The sequence below is a fragment of the Entelurus aequoreus genome, linkage group LG03 (genome assembly GCF_033978785.1).
Source record: "Entelurus aequoreus isolate RoL-2023_Sb linkage group LG03, RoL_Eaeq_v1.1, whole genome shotgun sequence".
In the NCBI taxonomy this organism is placed as follows: Eukaryota; Metazoa; Chordata; class Actinopteri; order Syngnathiformes; family Syngnathidae; genus Entelurus; species Entelurus aequoreus.
In genome coordinates, this window is record NC_084733.1 from 79,533,204 (window position 1) to 79,543,203 (window position 10,000).

The 10,000-nt window shown below is 40.8% G+C and overlaps 1 protein-coding gene across 3 annotated transcripts in view; it reads right to left on the reverse strand.

The window, feature by feature from the left end:
• Nucleotides 1–10,000, reverse strand: part of kif21a (kinesin family member 21A) — a 93,765-nt gene that overhangs the window by 13,813 nt on the left and 69,952 nt on the right. For 2 of the 3 annotated variants that reach the window (XM_062042860.1, XM_062042861.1), the window contains 5 exons: nucleotides 7,850–8,015; nucleotides 3,693–3,750; nucleotides 3,571–3,625; nucleotides 719–918; nucleotides 388–513 (listed from right to left, as the gene is read on the reverse strand). In XM_062042860.1, the coding sequence (XP_061898844.1) occupies nucleotides 388–513; nucleotides 719–918; nucleotides 3,571–3,625; nucleotides 3,693–3,750; nucleotides 7,850–8,015 (605 nt within the window). Of the gene's footprint in view, nucleotides 1–387; nucleotides 514–718; nucleotides 919–3,570; nucleotides 3,626–3,692; nucleotides 3,751–4,174; nucleotides 4,196–7,849; nucleotides 8,016–10,000 lie in introns of all 3 variants that reach the window. The other variant, XM_062042859.1, reaches the window with a different exon arrangement.

Genomic DNA, 10,000 nt, shown 5'->3' on the forward strand with positions numbered 1-10,000 from the left:
TTAAAAAAGTCGAAGATTGTCGAAGTTAAAAAAGTTGAAGAGTGTCGAAGTTAAAAAAGTCGAAGAGTGTCAAGGTTAAAAAAGTCGAAGATTGTCGAAGTTAAAAAAGTTGAAGAGTGTCAAAGTTAAACATTTGAAGAATGTCAAAGTAAAAAATTTGAAGAATGTCGAGGTTAAAAAAGTCGAAGAATGTCAAAGTTAAAAAAGTCGAAGATTGTCAAAGTTAAAAAAGTTGAAGAATGTTGAGGCTAAAAAAGTTGGAAAATGTTGAGATTAAAAAGTTGGAAAAAGTGGAGTTTAAAAAGTTGAAGAGTAGTAGTCAGTGGGACAAAGCATGCTCCTCCCACAGCAGGAGAAGAGCCTCCCTCGTGGACAACAAGCTCTTACTGTTTAATCTCCTTGAACTTCGCCCTGTCGCACGCCGCTTGGGCCTTGTCATAGGTCTTCCTGCGAGCGAGCGGCGAAGGCTCCGGCGCTCTCTTTTCCAGGACCGACGGCACTCTGGAGCCCGAACTGATGGTTGGTTTGATGGAGACGTTACGAAGGACAACAACCAACAACAAAACAAAAAGAAGGTGAAATGACGACAAAGGACATGCAGGTTTAGGGAGAACTTCCTTAAAAGCTTCCTGACTTGAAGGAGATGGTTCGGAGCGCGGGAACAGCGTGACACCAAAACACAACAACATGCGGAACACCAAAACAAACGCAGACTTACACGTTTTTAGAGGGGAATCCAGTCGAGAGTGCCGCGAAGTCTCGGACCGAGGAGCCCAGCGTGTCCGCGTCTCCGCCGCCGTCTGGCGTCTCGGCTAACGGCAACATGGGGGGCCCGGAGAAGTCGGCCATGTGGCCGTCGGGGGCGGAGTCAGTGCTGGCGTACAGGAGCTCCATCTGAGTGGTGGTCCTCCTGCGAGCCTGCGGAGAGAGCCAACGTAAAGACAGGAAGTGACCAAACAGATTGAAGTTCCAAACAATGACGTAATCAGAGCATGTGATGTCATCACTGTGCGACTCACAGCCACAAGGGGGCGTATTTCCTTGGAACCTGGCTGGTTGCTATTACACTGTATATATTAGGGCCGGAAACTATTACATCACCATATAAGTGTTTTATATATGGATAATAACTGATAATTTGACGACCTATGGAAAATAAGGAGCAGGTGTAAAAAATATTAAATGTAAACATTTTTATTTTAAATATAACTTTCCTCTTATTGTAATACCTCAGCTATCAAGGCAGAAAGGAAATGTCAACACAAGCATGGAAAACACAATGTACACAAAATAGTAAAATCACATTGAACACTTAAGCTCTTAAAATGAAGGAATATGTAAGAAAAAGTACTAGAGTGTAAGAAAATAGTGCAAAGTGTGAAAAGGAAACCCAACTGAAAGGGTTCACAAAGATTGTTAGACGCCATCCATCCATCTTCTTCCGCTTATCCGAGGTCGGGTCGCGGGAGCAGCAGCCTAAGCAGGGAAGCCCAGACTTCCCTCTCCCCAGCCACTTTGTCCAACTCCTCACCGGGGATCCCGAGGCGTTCCCAGGCCAGCCGGGAGACATAGTCTTCCCAACGTGTCCTGGGTCTTCCCCGTGGCTTCCTACCGGTCAGACGTGCCCTAAACGCCTCCCAAGGGAGGCGTTCGGGTGGCATCCTCATCTGGCTCCTCTCAATGTGGAGGAGCAGCGGCTTTACTTTGAGATCCTCCCTATATCTAAGGGAGAGCCCCACTTTTGATGTGTGTTTGGGGTCATTGTCCTGTTGGAACACCCAACTGCGCCCAAGACCCAACCTCCAGGCTGATGATTTTAGGTTGTCCTGAAAAATTTGGAGGCAATCCTCCTTTTTCATTGTCCCATTTACTCTCTGTAAAGCACCAGTTCCATTGGCAGCAAAACAGGCCCAGAGCATAATACTACCACCACCATGCTTGACGGTAGGAATTGTGTTCCTGGGACTAAAGGCCTCACCTTTTCTCCTCCAAACATATTGCTGGGTATTGTGGCCAAACAGCTCAATTTTTGTTTCATCCGTCATCACATGGACAAAGATAAGACCTTCTGGAGGAAAGTTCTGTGGTCAGATGAAGACGAAGTGGCTGGGGAGAGGGAAGTCTGGGCTTCACTGTTTAGGACAGGGGTGGGCAATTAATTTTTACCGGGGGCCGCATGAGCAACCCGAGCACTGCTGGAGGGCCACATCAACAATATTTCAATTAAATGTTGCTCAATATTATTTTTGATATATATCGTAAGATAAATAATAATAATAATAATAATAATTAATAATAATACTTTCATTTAACCTAACTTAACTTTATACCAAAAGCACTGCTTTGGAAATCATCTGTACCCCTTTCAGAGATCACATTTAGTTCCCCTTAAACATCCTCATGTTGCACAATGAAATGTAAGCATAGGATGAAGTGTGCATTCCTGTAACTTTCTCTAGTAACAGCATTCCATGATTAATATAAATAAATTAACATTAATAATAAATGACAGTAAAATAAGCACACGTATGACTGAGGAGTCATAGTGTAACTTTGTGTGGTGTTTGAGTTGTCCGACTTTTTGTGTGGCCATAAACGCACCAGTGGTTTAGTGGTATGCGTGTTGGTGACAGATGACAAGTTGGTTTTGGCGTGGTTTGTACGGCAGAAAATGACTAGTTTTTCGAGATAGAAGTGTTTTACTCATGTTTTTGGTGTGGTTATGGCCGAATATAAACAGTTTTGCTCAATAAAGTGATCGATATAATTCCTGTCCTCGAAGCATCTCGATAGACGTTACAATAATTGAACGGTGTTCAATTGAACGGTGTTGACGAACACCGTTAGGGCCGCTTGTTGTCACTGTCACTCAGAGTTGCATTGCAAAATTACACAGAATAAATGTGTTTATTTTGTTTAGAATTCAGATGGGATTTGATTTGGTGCGCGGCATGTATTTGCTGTGCGCAGAGGACGCTTGAGCAGTGCGCAATTGCGCAGGCGCGCACCTTAGAGGGAACGTTGCTTGGCAGTCCATGTCTTGTTGAAAACACGCCATTCGTCATCAACTTTTCTCTTTTTAGCGTCTCGGGTATAAACCGTGCATCACTTGTCGCTGTGCACCTTCACTCACAGGTTACACACGGACATACGCCCATAAATAACACTTTTCAAAATAAAAGAAGCACAGTTGTATCGCGCGCACGACATAGATGTTTTTTAAACTTTATTTTGTCATTTGTGATTGCAGCTGTTCACATTCACTCACAATCACGCACGCGCATAGTCCACACGGAAGTAACACAAATAACGCTTTTCAAAACAAAAGCAGCACCGTTGTATTGCACACTCGACATAAGATACTTTTTAAAATGTATTTTGTAATTTATGATTGGCCTTACGCGGGCCGGACAGGGACGCACAAAGGGCCGGATGTGGCCCACGGGCCGCAGAATGCCCAGGTCTGGTTTAGGATAAGCGGACGAAGATGGATGGATGGATAAAAGTGCAAAGTCAAAATCGAAACAGAGATTACAATCGGATTCATTGTCCAGCCCTCGGCGCCAATACCTTGTTCCTGGACTTGGTGTCGCCACAGAACTTCATGAGATCAGACGGCACAGCGCTGAAGGGAAAACATCCGGTGCGTTAAATAGTTTATGCATTGAAGTAAAAGTACTACTTGGACTCACCTTCCGTCCGCAGAGGGGCTGACGGTTGACTCGTCGCTGCTGCTGTCGTCGCCCGTTTCTGCGGAACACGACAACGTCAACAAACATGAAGCGAGCTCACGTCCGTAAAAGGCAACGTGTGGTTCTATCAAAAGGAAAACGGGGTTAGGCGAGGTGAAGAAGGGAGGCGGATGAAGGCATGCTGCTTGGACAGCGACTCCCGCGGGGTCAGTAAGAGAGAGAGAGAGAGAGAGAGGTTAAAGATCATGTGGAGAAAGCGGGGAGGAGTCATTAGTTTGTGGCTCCTGAGTGGGGGTGGCGTCGGCTCGGGTCACATGATCCGGGCGCGCTTCCTGTAAGGGTTGTTATTAGCGGGGCGCTGAAGCTGTGGAGGCTGCAGCGAGTGATGAGCTGGGAGGGGTTCAGGGTGTCAAGTCTGCTGCACCTCATGCACCTGTCCAAGTCACGTTAGTCTCATCGAGTGCATGCGTCCACTCACTTACCAGCTGAGACGCCGCCCAGCTCTGCAAGAACAAAGCAAACCGTGGGGGTTGGGGGGGGGGCAGACACAACAAGAGCAAGGCACAAGTCAGTGCACACGTACCAAAAGGCTCACATGAAAACACCAGGAAATTAACAGGGTTTCCCACACATTCATTTTTTAAAGAATTACGTCCGCCACAAATAAAAATTAAAAATAATTTAAAAAATAATAATTTTTTTTTTTTTTTCCCCCTCTCCAGCTTCTCAGGCAAATCATATAGTTGATGTAGATGCCCATATCGGCTGTTCAGATTGACTTTACAAAAGAGAAGTGTAGGATACTTCTCTTGTTGCCTTATTTGTATTTGACTTTATTAAATGCGGAGGAGACCCTGCCCCAAGTGGAGGAGTTCAAGTACCTCGGAGTCTTGTTCACGAGTGAGGGAAGAGTGGATCGTGAGATCGACAGGCGGATCGGTGCGGCGTCTTCAGTAATGCGGACGCTGTATCGATCCGTTGTGGTGAAGAAGGAGCTGAGCCGGAAGGCAAAGCTCTCAATTTACCGGTCGATCTACGTTCCCATCCTCACCTATGGTCATGAGCTTTGGGTTATGACCGAAAGGACAAGATCACGGGTACAAGCGGCCGAAATGAGTTTCCTCCGCCGGGTGGCGGGGCTCTCCCTTAGAGATAGGGTGAGAAGCTCTGCCATCCGGGGGGAGCTCAAAGTAAAGCCGCTGCTCCTCCACATCGAGAGGAGCCAGATGAGGTGGTTCGGGCATCTGGTCAGGATGCCACCCGAACGCCTCCCTAGGGAGGTGTTTAGGGCACGTCCGACCGGTAGGAGGCCACGGGGAAGACCCAGGACACGTTGGGAAGACTATGTCTCCCGGCTGGCCTGGGAACGCCTCAGGATAAGCGGAAGAAGATGGATGGATGGATGGATGGATGGATTTATTAAATGTATTTATATTAGAAACACAACATGTGTATATAACAAAGGGTGCAAAGTCTGCAGGCAGTAGGAAACACATGGTTAAATGTAGGGAGTAAAACTGATGGCAGTCTAAAGTTCAAGATTTTTGGAGCTCTTTGTTCAGGGGATCAGATGTTTGATGAAGCTCTGTGTCTATCTACCACCACTACTGTTTTCTGTTTATTTGTTACTGACTGTGGCAGGACACCTCTGCCTCTGTTTCACTTTATGTTGCTGGTAAATAATATGGTTGTAGTAGTAGGCTAAAGTTAAATTATTTAGTATGCACTAATTAAAGGGGCAGAGCTTTAAGAGACATTTTGCTTTTATATTTTATAAGATATATTTTTTGTAAGAACCACAATTAATAAATATATTTCAGTGAATAACTTATTGTTCAAATCTGTATATAAATATGTACATAAAGTGTTGTAATTATATTGTAAAATGGATGGATGGATGGACATTTAAAACAAAACTGTTATTAATTAGTAAGTATACATTTTTTTAGCCTTTTTAGAGAAAATCAAATCATTGTAGTAAATTATCCAAATTACTCGATGATGCCATGGTGACCACTCCCATGGCCACGCCCATAGCCACGCCCCCACCGCCACAGGTATCTTGGCAGTTTATGGGAAACACTGATTAATGACCGCTTTAGTCGTACCTTTTTCCACTGAGGGCCACAGAATGACAAATCAAAAGGATACGGCGGCCATTTTGGTAGTCTTCCCCTTTAAAACCAGTGCTATATAACTACCTATAAAAAGCCATTTTGGTAGTCTTCCCCTTTAAAACCAGTGCTATATTACTACCTATAAAAAGCCATTTTGGTAGTCTTCACCTTTAAAACCAGTGCTATATTACTACCTATAAAAAGCCATTTTGGTAGTCTTCACCTTTAAAACCAGTGCTATATTACTACCAATGTTCCCTCTAATTGTTCATGTGTCTGAGCAAACACAAAAACTCCCTGAGCATTCGGTGGAGCACATGTGAGCAACATCACACGTGGCAATACCAGCAGCACACCTGTCTCAAACCAATCTTTTATAATAACACTCAAATGAGAGGAGTCATTTTCATGAGATTATTTTGTAATATTAGTAATTTGGCCCACTTGTAATGAAAATAAAAGAAATTTTGTTTTTATAAGCTTTGGATTAGTATTGTATGGTATGTCTGGGTGGGGGTCCTGCTTTGGAAATCATTTGTACCCCTTTCAGAGATCACATTTAGTTCCCCTTAAACATCCTCATGTTGCACAATGAAATGTAAGCATAGGATGAAGTGTGCATTCCTGTAACTTTCTCTAGCAACAGCATTCCATGATTAATATAAATAAATTAACATTAAAAATAAATGACAGTAGAATAAGCACACGTATAACTGAGGAGTCATAGTGTAACTTTGTGTGGTGTTTGAGCTGTCCGACTTTTTGTGTGGCCATAAACGCACCAGTGGCTTAGTAAAATGTGTGTTGGTGACAGATGACAAGTTGGTTTTGGCCTGGTTTGCACGGCAGAAAATGACTAGTTTTTCGAGATAGAAGTTTTCTACTCGTGTTTTTGGTGTGGTTATGTCCGAATATAAACAGTTTTGCTCAATAAAGTGATCAATATAATTCCTGTCCTCGAAGCATCTCGATAGACGTTACAATAATTGAACGGTGTTAAATTGAACTGTGTTGACGAACACCGTTAGGGCTGCTTGTTGTCACTGTCACTCAGAGTTGCATTGCAAAATTACACAGAATAAATTATGTGTTTATTTTGTTTAGAATTCAGATGGGATTTGATTTGGACCGCGGCATATATTTGCTGAGCGCAGAGGACGCTTGAGCAGTGCGCAATTGCGCAGGCGCACACCTTAGAGGGAACGTTGATTACTACCTACTACTACACTACATCAACACACCCAAGACAATGGGCATATACACACACACACCCCCACCACCGCTTGATTCCCCTTCGGGGTGATGGACGGCTGCCAGCGCTTCATAGCAGCAGTCGACCTCCAGGTTCCCAACTCCCCCCCCCCTCTGTTGCGAGTTGTGATTAAATGTAACATGTTTATGTGTGCATGGCATGGAGGTTTTTTCCCACTCCAGACTAGGCCCCCTTAGGAGCCCAGTCTAGATTGTATTTTTTTACTCATCTTTTTCCCCAGCGTTTTACCTTTTTCCCATCTTTTACGGGGTGCCTTTGGCGACCCATCAGCGTTCCTGTTCTGTAACCCTGTACACTTTTTGTCTAATCTTGAACAGGTTTGTGCTGAAAACATAGTTTTGTTGTACTTGTGCAATGACAATAAGGTCCTATCCTATCCTTAAAAATTTTTTTAAAAAGTCAACATGCTAACAGGTATCATTTGTCTAGTAACGCTAAGGTGCATAACTGCAAATTAGCTAAAAGACATTTAAAATAATGTTAGCATGCTAACTGGTATCATTCCTCAATTAACAAAAAAAATGTCCCTGAGGAACATACCTGCAAATTAGCTAAGAAAAAACAAACTAGAATACCAATGTTAGCATGCTAACAGGTATCTTTCGTCAAGTAACAAAATATTAGATGCTGAGGTGTAGAACTGTTAAATTAACAAAATAGCTGGCATGCTAATATTAAAATGCTAACAATTGTGCCAGGGTCCGTTGGAAAATGAGCTACGGGGCCTCACTTTGGACAAGCCCTGCTTTGAAAGAGCGTTGGTTTACCTTGCAGGGCGTTGCCGAGCAAGGCATCCAGCTCGGGGTTGAACTCTGCCTTCTCCTTCAGCATGTGGAAGAGCAGCTGGTTCTGTGTGGCGCTGGTGATCTCCGTCTGCTTCAGCCGGCCCTCCATCACCTTCACCTGGGACTCCTTCTGGGCCGCCTGCAGACCCTGGACACACCACAGCTGTTTAGGTGCCAAGAGTACCACCTCAAAAAACACGTATTTGGTGTACCACTAGAATAGGACTTTGTTTTAATTTACATGGAGCCTAAAAATTGCCGATATTGGTCTGATATCAGCAGAAATCACACATACTTGTAATACTTTCTAGTGTGGAATGTTACAAAAAGGTTTGAAGTGAATTGAGTACGGAACGGAACAAGGGTCAGTATGAAAAACCACTAACCCATTCCTTTTTAACTGTCTAGTATGGACTTATGACGTCTTTAAATTGGTAATCATTGTTTTTGCAACACCTAGTGGCCACAATAATTCATGAAGTTAAGGTCATGACGCAGAAAATTGAATGATGCGGACACGTTTCTTACTGGATACTTTCTAATACACTTCTGCCTTGGAGACATTGTATGTGTAAGTAATATGTAACTATGATTATTGGATACTTGCTTATATTGCAGTATTGTTCAGTTATTATTGCTTATGTCTAGCTTGTGCGCTATTGTGTGCTTAGCTGTTGCGTAGCTGCTAGGAAACACTTTGGAGGACATTTGTCCAGCTTTGCACAAGTAAACGGATATCTGATATCAACATCGGTTCAGGACAATCACAATAGTAAAGGTAATTAAGTTTCTTGATAGCTTACAAAGATAAATTACAAAAATTGAAAGAGATATTTTAAGTAAAATAATCAAAAATAAATAAAACAATAAACATGGACAAAATATTGTCAGTAATAAAATAAAGAAAGGAAAAAATATATAAAATACAAATAAAGCTATAGTAAAATATATTCATAAAAAAGTAATGGAAGTAAACACTGCTTGTATCGGACATGATATCACATTTTACATGTGAGCGTGATCTGATATCGGACTGATATCTTATATTAGTATCGGTTCAGGACTTTCCCAATGATAATGTTAATGAAGTTTGTTGATGGTTTATTTACTCATATTCATACAAATATAAATAGTAAACATTTTAAGAAATATTTTAAGTAGTAAAATCATTAATAAAGACAAAACAATGATAAAATAATAAATAAAATAATAATAAAATAATATAAATGGACAAAATATTGTCAGTAATAAAATAATAATAAAGGAAAAAAATACAACTACAGTAGAATATTATATTCATAAAAAAGTAATGTAAGTAAACACCGCTTGTGTTGGACATATCACATTTGACATGTGAGCTGATATCGGATATCGGACTGATATCTTATATTAGTATCGGTTCAGGACTTTCCCAATGATAATGTAAATGAAGTTTGTTGATAGCGTATTTACTCTTATTCAAACAAATATAAATTATAAAAAAAACTTAAGAAATATTGTAAACAAAATTTAAAAAATACAATACAAATTTTAAGAAATATTGTAGTAAAATAATTCAAGAAAAAATAGATTCATGTGTAAAAATGGACAGAAATATTGTAAGTAATACAATTGTTTAAAAAATATGAAATACAAATAAAGCTGTAGTAAAACATTATATTCATAAAAAAGTAATGTAAGTAAACACTGCTTGTATCGGACATGATATCACATTTTGCAGGTGAGGTGATATCTGATATCGGACTGATATATTAGTATCGGTTCAGGACAACCCCAATGGTGATGTTAATGAAATTTGTTGATGGCTTATTTACTCTTATTTAAACAAATATAAATGTTTAAAAAAAACTTGAAAAATATTGTAAATATAAAATTTAAAAAACAAACAAAATAAATAAATAAAAATTCAAATAAATATTGGAACAAAATAATTCAAGAATAAACTAATTGTGTAAAAATGGACAGAAACATTGTAAATAATACAATTATAAAAAATATAAAATACAAATAAAGCTATAGTTAAATATTATATTCATAAAAAGTAAAGTAAGTAAACACTGCTTGCATCGGACATATCACATTTTACATGTGAGGTGATATCTGATATATTAGTATCGGTTCAGGACAACCCCA